General features: G+C 49.9%; 2 protein-coding genes across 6 annotated transcripts in view; one reads left to right on the forward strand and one right to left on the reverse strand.

Annotated features, from left to right (window-relative positions):
* The window catches only part of HMOX2 (heme oxygenase 2), a 34,564-nt gene extending 27,504 nt beyond the window's left edge, over nt 1–7,060 (reverse strand). Inside the window, exon 1 of one of the 3 annotated variants that reach the window (XM_058711527.1) lies at nt 7,038–7,060. The gene's annotated coding sequence lies outside the window, so the exon portion shown is untranslated. Of the gene's footprint in view, nt 1–2,515; nt 2,627–3,063; nt 3,195–7,037 lie in introns of those variants that run through there. The other 2 variants (XM_058711523.1, XM_058711525.1) reach the window with 2 other exon arrangements.
* Nucleotides 7,061–7,499: 439 nt separating this feature from the next.
* NMRAL1 (NmrA like redox sensor 1) lies at nt 7,500–17,763 on the forward strand. Of its 3 annotated transcripts, none has more exons than XM_058711529.1 (6): nt 7,614–7,631; nt 8,160–8,232; nt 11,944–12,182; nt 14,555–14,804; nt 15,853–16,043; nt 17,477–17,763. In XM_058711529.1, exons 2-6 carry the CDS (start codon nt 8,193–8,195, stop codon nt 17,654–17,656), a joined length of 900 nt encoding a protein of 299 aa, XP_058567512.1. In that variant the 5' UTR covers nt 7,614–7,631; nt 8,160–8,192; the 3' UTR covers nt 17,657–17,763. The 3 variants fall into 3 exon arrangements, with proteins under 3 accessions (XP_058567513.1, XP_058567512.1, XP_058567511.1); XM_058711528.1 differs by lacking the exon at nt 7,614–7,631 and adding an exon at nt 7,728–7,869; XM_058711530.1 differs by lacking the exon at nt 11,944–12,182 and having other exon boundaries at nt 7,500–7,631.
* Nucleotides 17,764–18,647: the final 884 nt, after the last annotated feature.

Raw genomic sequence — 18,647 nt, forward strand, 5'->3', positions numbered from 1 at the left:
AATAATTGAACATTAAAAAAAAAAAAAAAAAAAAAAGGGAAACCAAAAAAATCAAGGTAGCCCAAAGGCCCCAGCTGTCCAGTTATACATTTCAACAGACTTAATAAGGGGCCAGCTAAAGGCAATGAATGCCATCTTCTCCTGAGGCAATGTCATTTCTAGGGTAGCTCCTACTCCTGACTCTGGTGACACAGCATCTCACCTTACTGGCCCAAGCAATAGAAAAATGCAAAGCAACTAAGACAAAAAGAGAACCACAGATTTTCCTCCTCACATTCCCAGTTAAATGGGGTTATTTAGTGAGTGTTTCCAAGGCCCCTCTAATTTCCACACCCTCACCAGTGTTTCGCCTTAAGGTACTGTATTTTTTCCAATGTCACCACGTAAACTTTTAAATACCCAAATGAGCTATGAGCTTCTGGAAAGCTTGTGATGTTTTGTCTTGTGATGATTTTGAAGGAGAGAGAGAGAGAAAGAAAGAGAGAAGGGGGGGGGGGAAGAGGGAGAGAAAGAAAGAAAGAAAGAAAGAAAGAAAGGAAGGAAGGAAGGAAGGAAGGAAGGAAGGAAGGAAGGAAGGAAGGAAGGAAGGAAGGAAGAAAGAGGGAGGGAGGGAGGGAGGGAGGGAGGGAGGGAGGAAGGAAGGAAGGAAGGACGGAAGGACATGCACGCACACACATACACACACACGCACACACACCCGGGTGGCTCAGTCAGTTAAGCGTCTGGTTTCGGCTCAGGTCATGATCTCACAGTTTGTGGATCCGAGCCCCACATCGTGCTCTGTGCTGATGGCTCAGAGCCTGGAGCCTGCTTCGGACTCTGTCTCTCTCTCTCTCGCTCTCTCTCTCTCTTCTCTCTCTCTGCCCCTCCCCTGCTCACGCTCGCATGTGCGCGCTCTCTCTCTCAAGAGTAAACATTAAAAAAAATTAAAAAATAAGTAAAAGAAAGCAAGAAAGATCCTAAGGAATAAAGCATATATTGGGGCGCCTGGGTGGCTTAGTCGGTTGAGTGTCCGACTTCAGCTAGGGTTGTGATCTCATGGTTCCTGGGTTCGAGCCCCACGTTGTGCTCTGTGCTGGCAGCTCAGAGCCTGGATCCTGCTTCGGATTCTCTGTCTCCCTCTCTCTCTGCCCCTCCCCCATTAGCGCTCTCTCTGTGTCTCTCAGAAGTGAATAAATGTTAAAAAAAAATTTTTTTTAGGGGCGCCTGGGTGGCTCAGTTGGTTATGTGTCTGACTCTTGGTTTCGGCTCAGGTCATGGTCTCACGGTTCATGGGTTCAGGCCCCACATCCGGCTCTGTGCTGACAGTGCAGAGCCTGCTTGGGATTCTCCCTCTCCCTCTCTCTCTGCCCCTCTCTGACTCGCTCCGTCTCTCTCTCAAAAACAAATTAAAAAAAATTTTTTTTTTAATTTTTTTAAAGAATAAAGCATAGATTTACTAATGTGTATTCTTTAATCCACTCCTTGCAAAAGAAAAACTAACATTTTATTACTGGAGTTAAAATTTTAATCGAAACACACTGGTTGGGGCGTCTGAGTGGCTCAGTCACTTGAGTGTCTGACTTCCATTCAGGTCATGATCTCACGGTTGGGGAGTTCAAGGCCCACATGTGGAGCTCACTGCTGTCAGTGCTGAGCCTGCTTGGCATCTTCTGTCCCCCTGTCTCTCTGCCCTTCCTCTTCTCACACTTTCTCGAGGCGTGCTCTCTCTCTCTCTCAAAACTAAAAAATTTTAGAACAAAACAAAACAAACGAAAAAAACACAGTAACACCATACCAGAAACTCAAATACACAAAACCACTAAGCTCCTCTTTCCTTCTACTTGGAATGACAGTTAACAGGGAGAGGGAAGAGAGTTTAAATGACATAACCCAACCTCTACAACACTATTTAGGAAAGAGCGTCAGATCTTGTAGGCAAGACGACCAGGATCAAGCCCATGTGTGGCATCGTGTCAGTTGTGCAAGGCAAGTGAAGTCACTTAACCAGTTTCATCACTAATTCCATTTTATAAGTGAAAAACCTATCAATTGCCAAGGTTTTGGAAGGGGATGACAGTAAACAGCAGAGCCTTATACGGGGCTGTCCTCCAATCCCATCCTGCCTTGTCTGGTTCACAGAGCCATGAACAAGAACAGCCACCGGCCACAACAACAGGTTCATCAGAATCCTTTTTTTTTTTTCCCCCAAGTGTATTCATTTATTCCGAGAGAAAGAGAGAGGGGGTGAGAGAGCAGCCCAAGCAGGCTCTGCACCACCAGCACAGAGCCCCATGCGGGGCTGGAACCCACAAACCGCCAGACCGTGACCTGAGCCAAAATCAAGAGTGAGACAGATGCTCAAACGACTGAGCCACCCAGGAGCCCCTCCTCAGAATCCATTTAAATAGCATGACACACGGGCAGACAGCCTCCTGCAAAGACCGTGCAAGGCGTTCCTGGCAACTGCAGGCAATCAATACACCTACATCACCGCGCCGACGAGGTGACCGGTAAACTCCCTGCCCAGACTAACCGGCTGCCCCGGGCGTGGATCCCTCCCGATCGCTTGGCGGCCGCGGGTCACCCATGAAGTCATGACAGTGACTCAATGCGCCCTTCCGAGTGAGGTGAGTCAGGAGGAAGGGCAGAGCCCGCAGCAGCCGCCACGCGGGACACGGATCTCCGGCGCCGGGCCAGGCCCGGGTCCCGGCGGGCCCACTGCGGACGAAGGCTGCAACCTCCGCCGGGGACACCCAGTCCGCACGCGGCGCCCCTGGGGTCACCTCGCCCAACGTACTCGTGACGCCGCGAGGGGCTGGGCCCAACGGGGACCAACGCTGACCGGCCGTTCGGCCTCCCCGGCCCTCCCAAACGACGCGCAGGAAGCGGGGACCCCCAGCTCAGCCCTCTCCCCTCTCACCCCGCTTCCGGCGCCCCCCGCCCCGGCCCACTGGGTCTCCCTCAGGACGGCGACGGGGACGCGGAGTGCCGCGTTCGGCCTGGCCCAGCTCCCGAAAGCCCGGGCGGGCTAGACTCGCTGAGGAGCCCGAAAAAAAGCCGGAAAGGGCGCCAGCCACTCACCCGCCACGGGTCCGCTCCGCCGTCGGTAGGTCCCAGCGTCCGCGCGTCAGTCACCCACTCCCTGAGGCGCCGCGGCCGCCGCAGCCAAGCGGGCGGCGCGAGTGCGGCCCGACGTGCGCACGCAGAGGGGGCGGGCCCTGCAGAGGACACGCCCCTGCGGCGGACACGCGTCCCTTCTCGCGGGGCCCGCGGCTGCTAGGGTATCGGGGCCCTCCCGAGAGAGTTCGTTGATAAGAGCAGGTGTTAATGACGATGATCCGGGGTACATGCTTTCCATGCCCGGTGTCACCACCTTCCAGGCTCCTCTCCCTCTGGACTCCAACCTTGCCCTTTCTGTTCCAGCCACACTGGCTTCTCGTCATTTCCTTACCTTTCGGGCTGGCTGCAGATTAAATGACCGGTCCAGTCAGCTGTTGACAAAGATGTGCGCAATATGCGGTGTTCGTGGGAGTTACTGGGGAACGGGAGACAGTTTATTGAGATCTGTTAGAGTTTAGAATGGGTCTTCTCTGTGCTCAAACAATTCCACTTCTCGGTAGCTATTGGAGAGCAACGCGTGCAAGAACCCAAAGAGACGCAACAACGAAGGTCGTTGCACCATGTAAAGGGATGCATGCGCCATTTGGGTGAAAATCTGGAAACCATCTTAATGTTGTTTGAAGGAAGATGGGGTGGGGATTGACAGGGGGACATCTGTTCAACGGAGATGTGCCTCCGTTAAAAAGGGAAGGGCAGAGACCACCTTAGGATGTTCAGCAGAAAGGAAAAGCCAGATGTACGAAAATACAAAAATAACATTTGATAGTGTGTAAATTTAACCTAAAAAAATACATTGAACTCTAGTGTGTATGTGAACTGTTTAAGGGTGAAGAGCACTGATGTCTGCAATCTACTTGAAATATATCAAAAAATAAGAAAGTTGATGGATAATAGGTGTCTTATGGATAAATATTAGCAAAATGCTTAGAATTGTAGAATGTGGGTGGTATTTGTGTGGGTGTTCATTATACAGTTATTTCAACTTTTCTATATGTCTACATATTTTCACAATAAAATTGGGGGAAAATATATCCAATATGATCTCTTTTAAGTTTGTTATTATTTTTTTAACTACAAAATGTTCTTTCCACACGTTCACGTTTAGGTATCTAAATGCATCCAAAAGCCAGGAAGATTTACACACTAGAATGACAGAGGGAGGTCGAGGGTCACTTGTGGTTTATCTGTACCATTTGCATTTTTTTATGAGATGCATAAACGCATTATACATTCCTTAGCTATCAAAACCCAATTTAAGGGGCAACTGGGTGGCCCATGTCGGGCTCTGTGCTGACAGCTGGGAGTCTGGAGCCTGCTTTGCATTCTGTGTCTCCGGCTCTCTCTGCCCCTGCCCCACTCATGCTCTGTCTCTGTCTCTCTCTCAAAAATAAACATTAAAAAAAATTTTTTTAAAGCAACCAAAATTTAAAAATAATGTATTTTAAGAAAGTAAAAATTGGAAGTACACACTGTACTGTCCCCTGCCTCAAACACATACACAAAAAATGGAATTAAACCAAGTGGCACTGATTGAAGGAGGGGTTGCTTTGAAGGTTCAAATGAGATAATGGGGGGGGAGCGCTTGTTGGGTGCAGAGAGTACTCAAAAATAAAATCTTAAAAAAAATAAGGGGCACCCAGCTGGCTCAGTCAGTAGAGCGAGCACAAGACTTTTGATCTGGGGATTGTGGGTTCCAGCTCCACACTGGCTGTAGAGATTACTTAAAATCTTTAAAAAGTAAAAAAATAATAAAATGCATGTATTTATTTTAATATACTTCACTCGTGTTTATAAATGAAGATTTTTATCTATGTGGTTTTTTTTCAACGTTTTTTATTTATTTTTGGGACAGAGAGAGACAGAGCATGAACGGGGGAGGGGCAGAGAGAGAGAGGGAGACACAGAATCGGAAACAGGCTCCAGGCTCCGAGCCATCAGCCCAGAGCCCGACGCGGGGCTCGAACTCACGGACCGCAAGATCGTGACCTGGCTGAAGTCGGACGCTTAACCGACTGCGCCACCCAGGCGCCCCTCTATGTGTTTATTTTGCATAACTCTCTTGCAGTCTCTTCCATGCCCTGTTATGTTACGCCTCTCTGCTCAGACTATAAAGTTTGCCTGGACAGGGCTCACCACATTAGGGCTAACTCCTACTCATTCCTTATGACTCCACATAACCATCACATCCTCCAGGAAGCCCTCCCTGATCCCTAAGCTAGGCTAACTATTCCTATTCTGCTTTCATCTCCATCCCACTGGTATAATTGTCTACCATAATAGGAGAGCTTCCTGAAAGCTGGCCTATGTCTTGTTTCTCTGTATCTCTCTTCTCCTGGCACAATGCCCAGCACTTACTAGAAGCTCAATAAGTACTTATTAAATGGAACCCAAGTGCATATTACTGTGATAATAAGTGAGGGTTTTTTAATGTTTATTTTTGAGAGAGAAAGAGAAATCGGGGGACAAAGAGGGAGACAGAGGATCCTATGTGGGCTCAATGCAGGGCTCAAACTCAAACTATGAGATCATTACCTGAGCTGAAGTTGGATGCTTAACTGACTGAGCCACCCAGGTGCCCCTATAGATGATGTTTTTCTTTAAGAAAATAAACCCAGGGCCACCTGGGTGGCTCAGCTGGTTAAGTGTCAGACTCTTGGTCATGATCTCATGGTTCATGGGTTCAAGTCCCGGGTCAAGTCCCAGGTCAAGCTTCAAGCTGATGGTGCAAAGCCTGTTTGGGATTCTCTAACTCCCTCTCTCTCTCTGACCTTTCCCCACTGGTGCTCTCTATCAAAATAAATAAGTAAACATTAAAAAGAAAAGAAATCCAAACAAGCAGTAGGACCAGCTACAGAATTTGCACGACCTGGTGCAAAATGAAAACTCAGGGTTCCTTGTTTAAAAATTATCAAGAATTTCAAGAAAGCAACAGCAGAGCCTTAAACCAAGCATGGGTGTCCTTCTCAGAGTGGGATCCTGTGCAACTGCTCAGGTTACAAGCCCGTGAAGCCAGCCCTAGTGCCCAGGTTTAATTGAGTAGCACAGGGCCACAGTAGGACACAAGGAACTCCACTGCCTTTTGGCCTTGCTGAATCTACAGCTTGGAAATCAGAGCAGGAAAGAGTGGCAGAGAATGGTGTCTCTGCCCCTGGGCTTCTGGTCAGTGGTGCGGGTGCCAGGGGTCTGTCTGGAAGTGAGCGGGCATTATTGGTAGCCTGGGCAAAAGTTTTGTCTCTTGAAGCCCCACCCAGCCCACAACCAAGTGGTCTCTTGAGGCCTGAGGGGAAAGATTTGGCTACCGACTGGTGTTCTTAGCTGAGACTCTGTGCTTCCTGTGGGACTTTATATCTGACGAAGACTTCCTGCAAAGCTCTTGCCCGTTCACCCAGCCCAGTGACATGTGCTCATAATGATAACAGCGGGAATCCGTCTCTGAGCTTCCCCTGTGTGTCAGGCATAAGCTTAACCCCACATTATCTCATTTGAATTTTATTTATTTATTTCCTTTTTTAAAGTAATCTCTAAGCCCAACGTGAGGCTCGAACTCATGATCTGGGAATAAAGAGTTACATGCTCTACAGACTGAGCCAGCCAGGCACACCTCTATACATGCATTTTATAATAAATAAAGACCGATATTTTACATAAATTACACATTACAAAAACACTTAAAAATGATAAAACTGGGGCACCTGAATGGCTCAGTCGGTTAAGCGTCTGACTTCGGCTCAGGTCATGATCTCATGGTTCGTGAGTTCGTGCCCCGCGTCCAGCTCTGAGCTGACAGCTCAGAGCCTGGAGCCTGCTTCAGATTCTGTGTCTCCCTCTGTCTGCCCCTCGGCCGCTTGCACTCTGTCTCTTGCATTGTCTCAAAAATAAACATTGAAAAAAATTTAAAAATGATAAAACATAAGGAAGCCTAAAATGCACATTACCTTGTGGGTTAGTTATCTCCACCAGTAGATTGGGGGAAACAGCAGCAGATTTAGTTGGGTTTCCCGGTAACTCCAGTGCCAGGGTATTTAGACAACAGGTCAATCACCAAATATTTACTGAGCGCCTACCTGCCAGGTGCTCTGTTAAGTGCTTGAAATTTAGCAGTGAATACAGAGATGTGCCTGATGTTATGAAGATGACATTCCCGGACGGGTCAATACATTTTGGAAGGAATGAGTGAATGAAAGAAAAAAAAAAAATGAAAGCTCTTATCCATTAATAAATTTTCAGGTGAGGAGCGACAGGAGAGGAGTGTTTTAGTTGAACACAAAGAAATCTCACTTTTCCTGTAAAAAAATAATTCAAATCTGTACAACTAGAAGCAACCTCAAACATGACTTCAGGCCTTGGGTGTTGAGAGTCCCAGATGCAGATTTAATTATCCTTAGGTGACACCTATATCTGCAAGTTCAGATGTTCATGCAGGATAAAGACGTGCGTTTCTGCTTCTGGTCTTGGTTTTCGGCTTCCGTAGGCTTCAGCGCCAGCATCCCGCTAACCCGCTCCGCACGCGAACTCAGAAGAGCCCCGAGGTCCGCAAATCCGGTTTCTGCACGCCCGTGGGGCTGCTCTCCGAGAGAACTCTAGCCTGGGAGGGACGAACCATCCGCGCCCGCCAAGGGGGTGGTGGGTCAGCTCCGCGCGCCAACAGCGCCGGGACGGTGGGAGTTCAGAAGCCGCGCGGCCTGGGGTCCCCTCACGCAGGACGGCCTAGAGGGCGTGGCTTTTCCAGGACGAGGCTGGAGCTGCGGGCGAGACCCGCCTTCTCAGGTTCCACCCCTCCTCCCCCCACCCGCGGCGGTGGACTCGGCTGCAAATTCCGGGGCCCTTGTTCCCTCCTCCTTAGTTTCCCGCCTGGTCTGAGGCGAGGAGGTACCGCAAGGCCTGGGCCACCGCGCCGGGGTGTCGGGCGCGGAGAGGGGGCGGAGCGGGCCGGGGGTCGCGGGGCCCCGACTTCTCCCGGGCTGGCTGCCCGTCGGGCCCACGCAGTGCGCTCCCGGGGTGGTTCCAGGCGGGGACCCCTGTCCTTTTCGCCAACCCGAGCGTCCCACGGTTCCCAGGCTTCAGGGACCGCGCTTCCCGCTCCGGCCCGCATGGCGGACAAGAAACTGGTGGTGGTGTTTGGAGCCACAGGTGAGCGAGCCCAGGGCCGCCCCGCAGAGCCTGGGAGACCGAGGTGGGTGGGGGTGGGGGTGTGGGTGGGGCAGGGCTGGAAGGAGGGTCCTGTGGCTCGGACCCCTGACCCGGCCAGGGGCCCTGGAGCAGGACCTGGGAGCACATTCCGTTTGAATTAAAAAAATAACAATAAGTACTTTAACTTCTTGAAAAAGTGACAGTTGCACATAATACCAAAATTGAATCTCCCTCCTACTTCTGTCTCAGCAACCCCATCCATCTCTGTCATCGTTTCTTGAGTATCCTACCAGATTAGATATGTACAAAGATTTTTTTTTTAATGGCAAAGTGTCTTGCCATCATGTTTTGTTCTTTTTTATACTGTATGTTTTTATTTTTTTTCAACGTTTTTTTTTTATTTATTTTTGGGACAGAGAGAGACAGAGCATGAACGGGGGAGGGGCAGAGAGAGAGGGAGACACAGAATCGGAAGCAGGCTCCAGGCTCCGAGCCATCAGCCCAGATCCTGACGCGGGGCTCGAACTCACGGAACGTGAGATCGTGACCTGGCTGAAGTCGGACGCTTAACCGACTGCGCCACCCAGGCGCCCCTATACTGTATGTTTTTAAATATGTGTTACAGCTTAAGATCTAAATCACATATACAATTCACCCATTTAAAGTGTGCAGTTCGCTGGTTTTTGGGAGCCTCGTTGGCTCAGTCGGTTAAGGCTCTGACTTTGGCTCAGGTCATGATCCCCAGGTTGGTGAGTTCCAGCCCCACGTGGGGCTCTGCACTGACAGTGCAGAACCTGCTTAGGATTCTCTTGCTCTCCCTCTCTCTGCCCCTCCCCCACTTGCTCTCTCAAAATAAATACTTATAAATATTCTTATTCAAAAAAATTTTTTAATGTTTATTACCTTTGAGAGAGGGAGAGACAGAGCGTGAGCAGGGGAGGGGCAGCGAGAGAGAGAGAGAGACACAGACAGACAGACAGATCCAAAGCAGGCACCAGGCTCTGAGCTCTGTGCTGACACAGCCAGTTGCAGGGCTCGAACCCACCACCCATGAGATCATGGCCTGAGCTGAAGTTGGAGGCTGAACCAACTGAACCACCCAGGCGCCCCTCAAAATAAACTTAAAAATAAAGTGTGCAATTCACTGGTTTCTGGTATATTCACAGAGCTTTACGCTCATCCTTGGCAGTTTTAGAACAAGGTCATCTCATCACTCCCAAAAGAAACCTCACACCCACCAGCAGTTACTTTACTCTCGGTTTCTTCAACTTTCCTCAGCCTTTGGCAGCCATCAGTCTACTCTCGACCTGTAGATTTGTCCATTCTGGACATTTCATATAAATTAAATCATACACTCTGTGGCCTTTTATGCCTGGCTTCCTTGACTCGGCATCGTGTTTTTTTTTTTTTTAATTTTTTTTTTTTTTTTTTTAACGTTTATTATTTTTGAGACAGAGAGAGACAGAGCATGAACGGGGGAGGGTCACAGAGAGAGGGAGACACAGAATCCGAAACAGGCTCCAGGCTCTGAGCTGTCAGCACAGAGCCCGACGCGGGGCTCGAACCCACGGACCGTGAGATCATGACCTGAGCCGAAGTCGGACGCTCAACCGACTGAGCCACCCAGGCGCCCCTCGGCATCGTGTTTTTGAGGTTCATCCATTTTGTAGCAGGTGTCAGTACTCCATTCCTTTTTTATGTCTGAATAATATTCCATTTTATGGGTAGACTGCATTGTGTTGATCTACTCTTCCATTGCTGGATGTTTGGCTTGTTTCCAGCTCTTGGCTGTTGCGAACAATGTAGTGAATGTTCATGCACAGGTTTTTGTGCGAACACGTTTTTAATTTTCTTGGGCATATATCTAGAGTGGAATTGCTGGATTGTAGGGTAACTCTGTGCTTAGCACCTTGAGAAACTTCCAGACTCTTTTTGAAAGTGACTGCCCCATTTTCTGTTCCCACCAGTACTGTGTGAAGGTTGTTGTGGTTCTGCAGCTTCCCTTTTCCACTCCAGGATAGGTCACGTTCACCTGTCCAAGTCATACGCACAGATCTGCCAATCTGCCAGTGATTACTTTGGCATGGATTGATCACTTCCTTAGCCAGATTCTTACCAAAGGACATCTCGTTTCTACAAATTTCCACTATTGCACGTAGTACTGCATTCACTTTTCTCGTACATGTATTTATGGATGATTTTTTATTTTCTTCCTTTTGATGATTTTACTTTTTGTAATTTTCTCTTAAGTAATCTGTGTACCCAACATGGGGCTCAAACTCACTACCCCGAGATCAAGAGTTGCATGCTCTTCCAGCTGAACCAGCCAGGCGCCCCTCAGTCTTTTAGAGAAAAGATGTAGGTAATACTTTATTTCTTAAGCTAAGCAGTGGGTACATGGGTGTTGGCATGCCTTTGTGTATGTGCTAAATATTTTGTAATAGATTTATTTTTTTTACAAGTAAACTCTGCTCCCAAAGTGGGACTTGAACTCCCCGACTTTGATTTGCATGCTTTACTTACTAAGCCGGTCAGCTGCCCTTGTAATACATTTTATTTTTTATCTTTTTTTTTTATGTTTATTTATTTTAGAGAGAGAGAGTGAGCGTGAGCAGGGGAGGGGCAGAGAGAGGGAGATAGAGAGTCCCAAGCAGGCTCTGCATTGTCAGCAGCGAGCCCGCTGCGGGGCTTGAACTCACAATCCTAAGATCATGACCCGAGCCGAAGTCAGACACTTAACCAACTGAGCCACCCAAGCGCCCATTTTAAACATTTTATAAAAGGTTTGATGCTAAAACATTGATGAACTTTGGAAACCGTATGCTGAGTGAAAGAAGCCAGACACAATAGCTACATGTTATATGATTCCATTTGTGTGAAATGTCCAGAATCATCAGATCCATAGAGACAGATCAATACAGACAGAAGGTACGTGAGTGGTCTGCCAGGGCTGAGAGGGAGGGGAATGGAGAGTGACTGCTGATGGGTGTGGGTTTTCTTTTAGGGGGCACGAAATATTCTAAAATTGACTGGGATGATGGTTGCACGCTCTGAATATACAAAAAAAAACCAAAAACCCACTGCACTGTACACTTTCCTTATTTATTTAACTTGAAGCAGTGAGTCTTACCAGTGAAATTCCAGGCAAGTCTGGTGTGTGGACGGCAGCAGAACTCTCAGCTGCCTCATAGAGGTATGTTTACTCTGGCTAAAATCAGCCCACTAGTACGGATTTGCCAAAATATTTTTATTTAAAAAAATTTTTTTTTTTCAACATTTTTTATTTATTTTTGGGACAGAGAGAGACAAAGCATGAACGGGGGAGGGGCAGAGAGAGAGGGAGACACAGAATCGGAAACAGGCTCCAGGCTCCGAGCCATCAGCCCAGAGCCTGACGCGGGGCTCGAACTCACAGACCGTGAGATCGTGACCTGGCTGAAGTCGGACGCTTAACCGACTACGCCACCCAGGCGCCCCCCAAAATATTTTTAAAATAAATATAAACTGTATACCCTGTAAAAGGTGAGCGGATTCTATCTCAATAAAGCTGTTATTGTTTTTAACGGTGTAAGGCACTTCATGAGGATCACGGGTGGAAAGGGCCTGGACGTCTGGCTGTAGTGGAGCCTTCCCTGAGGGGCTTTGAGGGGCTTCCCCTCAGCCGGACTCCCAGGCAGGCCCATCCCCGCAGGCCTTTCTGACTCTTCACAGGTGCTCAGGGAGGCTCAGTGGCCCGGACGCTCCTGGAAGATGGGACATTCAGGGTCCGAGTGGTCACTCGAGACCCTAGGCAGAGGGCAGCAAGGGAGCTGAGGCTGCAGGGTGCAGAAGTGGTGCGGGGAGACCAGGATGACGAGGCCAGCATGGAGCTGGCCCTGACCGGGGCCCATGCTACCTTCATCGTGACCAACTACTGGGAAAACTGCAGCCAGGAGCAGGAGGTCAAGCAGGTGAGGGCAGGGGGGAGGGCGTGGGGAGGCTGGGCTAGGAGCAGGGCATCTCACTAGGAGCTCCCTGGGAGGCAGCTCCAACTTGTTAGAAAGGGACTGACCCTGCCTGTGACCCACTGACCACTGCAGACCTTTCCCCTCCTCTTCCATGCAGTCCACCTGGACTTTAATGAGGATAGGAGGCAGCTGCTTTCTTTTCTGGTGGTTTTTATTTTAATTTTTAAAGTGTATTTATTTATTTTGAAAGAGAGAGAGTGAGCAGAGAGAGAGGGAGACAGAATCCCAAGCAGGCTCCGCGCTGTCAGCACAGAGCCCAGTGCGGGGTTTGAACTCATGATCTGTGAGCTCATGACCTGAGTCAAACCAAGAGTTGAGTGCTCAATCAACTGAGCCACCCAGGCCCCCTGATTTTTTTTAAGATATCATTCAAGTACTATACACTATGCCTTTTCAAAGTGTATAATTCAATGTGTATGTATACATATGTATATATATACACATACATATATATATGTATATATTGTGCAGCCATCACTATTACCTACCTAATTCTAGAATGTTTTCATCACCACAAAAACAAACCTTTATCTATTAGCAGTTATTCCCCATTCTTCCTTCCCCACCAGCCCGAGGCAACCAATAATCTACTTTGTCATCCATTGACTTTTTACACTTTCTAGAAAAACAACTCTGTTGACCCATAATTTCCTGGCAATAAGATGCACACATTTTAATTGTATAGTTTGATGGAATTTGAAAATCAATATACTCATATATATATTTTTAAGCTTAGTTATTTATTGGGGGGGGTGGGTATAGAGGGGGAGAGAGAGAGTGAGAATCCCAATCAGGCTCTGTGCTGTCACTGCAGAGCTCAACATGGGGCTCCATCACACGAACAGCAAGATCATGACCTGAGCTGAAATCAAGAGCCTGATGCTTAACTGACTGAGCCACCCAAGCACCCCTAAATAAACCCACATATTACCAATCTAATCAAAATACATTTCCATCATCCCAGAAAGCCCATGTCCCCTTTGTATGTTGTATGTTTCTGTTTATTGTTTTCCACCCACATTCTCTCTAGTTATGGAGCCCAGGTGGCAGGGGGAGGGATATGGGACGGAGAACATGAGACATAGCCATCTTTCGCTCTGAGGATGGGGACACTCGCACAGAGCCTGTCACATAGACTCAGGTATCTGTGGGACGTATTGTTGGTGGCAGAGGAGAGGCCCCGGCTGTCTGTCACTTCATCTTTCAGCCCTCCCTCGTCCATGACCAGCTGCAGCTCTGCTCTAGACATGGACCTTCCCTGCCCTGGGCTTTATTAGGGAAAAAGAAGGCCTTTGTAAAATAAAGGGAGACTGGACTGGCCCACTGGTCTTTAAAGTTGTTTTCAGCCTTGACATTTTCTTTGAATCCACTTACAGGGGAGCCCTTCCCATAGAGTAGAGAAGGACAGCTTCTCTGGTTGATGGAGGGAATGTTAGGTCATTATCCTGATGGCCTGGGTTCATGTCCCGTGGCTGCCATAACCAGCCAGCTGGCTCAAACGACAGGAATTTACTCTCATTCTGGGGGCCAGAAGTCGAAAATCCAGGAACCTCCAGGAGACTCTAAGGGTGATTCCACTCCTTGCCTCTTCCAGCTTTTGGTGGCTGCTGGCTCTCCTCATGGCCACCTCACCCCAATCTCTGCCTTCACGCAGGGCCTTCTCCTCTGTGTGTTCTCTTCGGTCTCTTGTAGGGATGCTTGTCATCAGATTGAGAACCCACCTGGAATGATCCTTAGTTCTGTCTGCAGATTTCTTTTCCCAAGTAAGGTCACGTTCACAGGTTCTGGAGGTTGGGACATGGACACATCTTTCTGGAGGCCACCACCCAACACATCCTTATGCAGCAGGTGGTGTGGCTCTCCATGTTTAACTGACAGTTAAGTGCATCACAGCCCCGGGTAGCACCTGAGCAGTCTGTGTGCCTAATTGCTGAGCTGTACCACCTCCCTAGCGGACTGCTGGGGCCTTCCATCGACGGTGGCTTTGCACGGAGTAAGCCGAGCTAGGAGACCTCTGTGTGGCCCTCTCCTGACCTTCCACCCCTCCTGTCATAATGTACACATGTGGGCCACAGTTGAGCATGTTGAGAAGTAGGACAACCCAGATGATCTAGAGAAGGGTCGCTAAGGTAGAAGGCTCACAGTCCACGTGTGGAACCACGTGTGAGCATCGTTCCAGTAGAGGGACAAGGGTGAAGTGGTGTTGGCCTCTTTGCATCAGGCACGGTGGCAACCAGGGCAGGAGAGCCAGGGCTGTGGCTGGGGATACACTTCTTCCCTCTCAGCTCTGTGATTTCTCCTTTCCTGCCCACCAGGGAAAGCTGCTGGCCGATGTGGCCAAGCGCCTGGGCCTTCGCTACGTGGTCTACAGTGGCTTGGAGAACATCAGGAAGCTAACGGCCGGGAGGCTGGCAGCGGGCCACTTTGACGGCAAAGGGGAGGTGGAGGAATATTTCCGGGACATCGGAGTTCCCATGACCAGCGTGCGGCTGGCCTGCTATTTTGAGAACCTGCTCTCCTACTTCCTGCCCCAGAAAGCTCCGGATGGAAAGAGCTACTTGCTGAGTGAGTGCCCTTCCTCCCTTCTCGAGCATCCGCTGTCACCGAGGGGAGCAGTGGGTGTTGGAGAAAGCTGGCTAGTCCTCAGATGGTTCCGGGTCCAAGCCCTGGTTCTCGAGTGTCAGGCCTGTGACACTGGGCCTCTGCTTCCTGCTCTGTGAAATGGGCATAACTGACCTTTGCAGGGGCGTTGAGAAAATCTGCCAAGAGGCAGTGATGCGATGCTTTACAGAGCACACTTGTTACTTTTCCTTCAGAAGTAAGAGAGTTGGGAAGATCAGGTCCAGTGAAGTCGGTGTCCTGACCCAACCACCCCTCACCCTCTGCATGAACACAGGCTCACCCTCGCTTGAGTCCTGCCCAGCAGGGAGGGTGAGCAGTCTGGTCCTAGTGTTGGCACACTGGCACCACCCTTTATAGTTTGCAAAGCTGGTCGGGGATCCCTCTTGTGTTCCGTCTCTGGTTGGAGCTCTGTCCCTACAAGGTCTTTGGGTGACCTGAACGGGCAGCTGCGGTGGCCCCTTCGCCTGGGCGAGGAATGTGGCGGGACCCACGTGCTCCTGGCGCTAATCTAGACATTGCCCTGCTGTCCACCAGACCACCATGGCAGGTGGAATCACTAGTAATTCAGCACATTTATGGAGCACCTGCCATGTGCTGCTCTGGTCCAGGCCCTGGCCTTGACTCTCTAGCACTCCTGTTAGCAGACTTGGTTTTCCACGGCAGGAATTCCAGATGTGACCAGGTGCCCTGGGTCCAGCGCTTTGGGAGCAGCCCCTCCATTTCCTTCCTGTTCTGGTCTTAGCCCTGAGGGGGTCGTAGGTCCCGGGTTCCCTCCACTCTATAAATGGAGTAACAAGGGCTCAGGGTGTCAACAGGGGACCGTCAGGGTGGCAGAGCTCGGATTGGATCCCGTTTCCTGACTGAGCTGCACTGCCTCGCTGCCGCCACAGACCCCGGAGGGTGCTGACGTGTGCACGTGTCTGGGCGATGGGCTGGTGAGAACATCAGCCACAACCCCAGCACATCCCTCTTCCCCCCACTTCCCTCCCAGGCTTGCCCATGGGTGATGTGCCCATGGACGGCATATCTGTGACCGACCTGGGTCCCGTGGTGCTAAGCCTGCTGAAGATGCCAGAAGAATACATCGGCCGGAACATTGGGCTCAGTACCTGCAGGCACACGGTGGAAGAGTATGCCGCCCTGCTCTCCAAGCACACCGGCAAGGCCGTGCGCAGTGCCAAGGTGGGCCCCTGCTGCCCCCCGGGCCCGGGCTGGGTGATGTCCCAGCTCCCACCAGGGTGTTCTGGCAGCCCGGGTCTGGTCGTTCTGATCCCCAGAGGGAGCTATGGTTGGTAGGGAAGTGGTATGGTATCTAGGGCTGCCCCACTCTCTGGGCAAAGTCAATCTGAATTTGTCACTGTGAGCATTTGTCATGCTGTTCTTGGGAGCCACGGGTGGCCACTGAGAGAAGTTTTTGGCTTAGGCAATTGACTAAGTGGCAAGGAAGGTTTCTAGGAAGAGGGGACACTAGGGGCCAAAGCAAGGAGTGAACACACAGGGTGTGTTGGGCAGGGAAGGAGGCCAGAGAGATGGGTCCCATCCCTGCCTCCTCCTGGCCTGGCTGTGTCCCCACTGACCCTCAGTCTTCCCCTTAGGTGCCTTGTTTCTTATTTGTCCTTCCCATTGTGGAAGACTTATTAAAGTCTGAGAAACTCCCACGTTATTAAAAGACAGAAACCACCTATAGAGTTCCAAGACACGAGCAGAGCAGTGATGGGGAGGCCATGGCAGGGCATGTCTCAGGTGGGTCAGACCCCCAGAATGGGGTCCTGCTCCCAGCCCTTACGGCCCACCAGCATGCGGGCCTTGGGGCACAATCCCTGACCCTCTCTGCTCCAGTAGCCTCATCTGTAAAATGGGTGGATGAATAGAATTCCCTTCCTTGGTTGTCAGAATTTAACAGAATAATCGAGGTAAGCACTTCCTTAGCGCAATGAGGTGCTCTAGAAAACGAGCCCTAAATGGCCATGGATTACATCTAAACAAAAGTCTGAGGCAACCATGGAGGATTTCAGGAGCTGAGGAGTTCAGGTTCAGTTTGGTCAGGAACTGGGAACAGCTTTGGTTTTTGAGCAAGAAAGTGATGTTTGCAGAGTTCTGGTTTGGAAAGGGCTGAGAAGTTTCCATCTTCTGATCTCAAAAGAACAACATTTATGATTTTTTTAAAGTAATCTCTACACTCACTGTGGGGCTTGAACTTACAACCCTGAGATCAAGAGTCACACATTCTTTGGACTGAACCAGCCAGGCACCCCTTGAACGATTTAAGTTGACTTAGAACAGTGGTTTTTTAGCTTTAATCTTTTTTTTTTTTTTTTTTTACATTTATTTATTTATTTATTTTGAGAGAGGGGGAGATAGGATCCAAAATGGGCTCTGTGCTGACAGCACAGAGCCTGATGTGGGGCTTGAACTCACAAACCGTGAGATCATGACCTGAGCCAAAGTCAGATGCTTAACTGACTGAGCCACCCAGGCGCCCCTAGAACTTTAATCTTTTTAGTAGAGGGGTTTTCAGATGAACTTACTGGTAAGGACCTGGGCTGGTACTGAGTTGCCAATAGCCGGGGTGCTGGAGATGCTGACAGACCCAAAAGACTCCCCTCTGCTTCCAGATGACCCCGGAGGACTACGAGAAGTATGACTTCCCTGGCGCCCGAGACCTTGCCAACATGTTCCGTTTCTATGCCCTGAAACCTGACCGTGACATCGAACTGACCCTGAGACTCAACCCCAAGGCCAAGACACTGGACCAGTGGCTGGAGCAGCACAAAGGGGACTTTGCTGGGCTCTGACCCTGCCATCTCTCAGCCCCGTCTGGGGGCACGGGAGATACAGTCACAGTGATCCGTTCTCGTGTTGCAAAAAGTTATTTTTTTAAATAAAGGCCATTGTTTTCACAGATGGCTTCCAAAAGAAAAGGGTTTTGTTTCAGGGACTGGGGTTGGGGTGGCAGCTGCTGAGGCATGAATATCCCAACAGGAAGCATCAAGTGGTGGAGACGCAGCCCCCTCCCTTTGCAGGGGACTCGAGGGCTGAAGACTCACAACTTAAATGCAACTGTAAGTTTAGTCCGGCAGGTGGGAGACCGTGCTGTGACCACAGCCCAGAGGAGCGGCTCTGACCACTGTTTGTACTACGTTTGAGGACAGAGGGGATTCCGCATACCAACCATAAGCAATGCCTTTTGACATCGAGGCAAATACAGCCTTCATCTCCAGAGAGCTGGTGAGGCCAACCACACATTCTTTCTTGAAGCTTGAAGGCGGCAAGACCGGCCCTTTCTCCCTTTGTCTCTCCTCCCCCCAGTGGCAGCAGCCCTAAGTAGGTCATCTTCAAAACAGGCCAGGCAAAACATCTGGAGGGCAGTGACAGACCGGACCAGAGGTCACCACATTGCACACCACTGAGAAAAAGTAACACGCTGCTTACAGCAAAGGCTGGGGAAAAAAGCCAAGGAAGGGAAAGCACTGCCTCGCCTGTAGTGTCCACATAGGACCGGGAAGGTAGGGGTGGTTCAACCTCTCCTCTCCTGCTCACTTTACAGAAGAGGCAGGAACACCCAGAGAACACAGGTCAAATGCCCGAGGTTCCACAGCAGGCATGCTTTTCCCTGTACGGATTTGCGTATTGTCCGTCACAGCTCTTTACTACCCTGCCTTAGCCTTGGTACCTGCAGTCATGAAGACCGACAGCAGTCCCACCAGATTCATTTGATCCATTAATTGATGACTTGAAAAAGCATCTGACAGCTTACCACTGTGCCAGGTGAACAATGTTAATCAA

This window comes from Neofelis nebulosa, chromosome 18 (genome assembly GCF_028018385.1).
Source record: "Neofelis nebulosa isolate mNeoNeb1 chromosome 18, mNeoNeb1.pri, whole genome shotgun sequence".
NCBI lineage: Eukaryota > Metazoa > Chordata > Mammalia > Carnivora > Felidae > Neofelis > Neofelis nebulosa.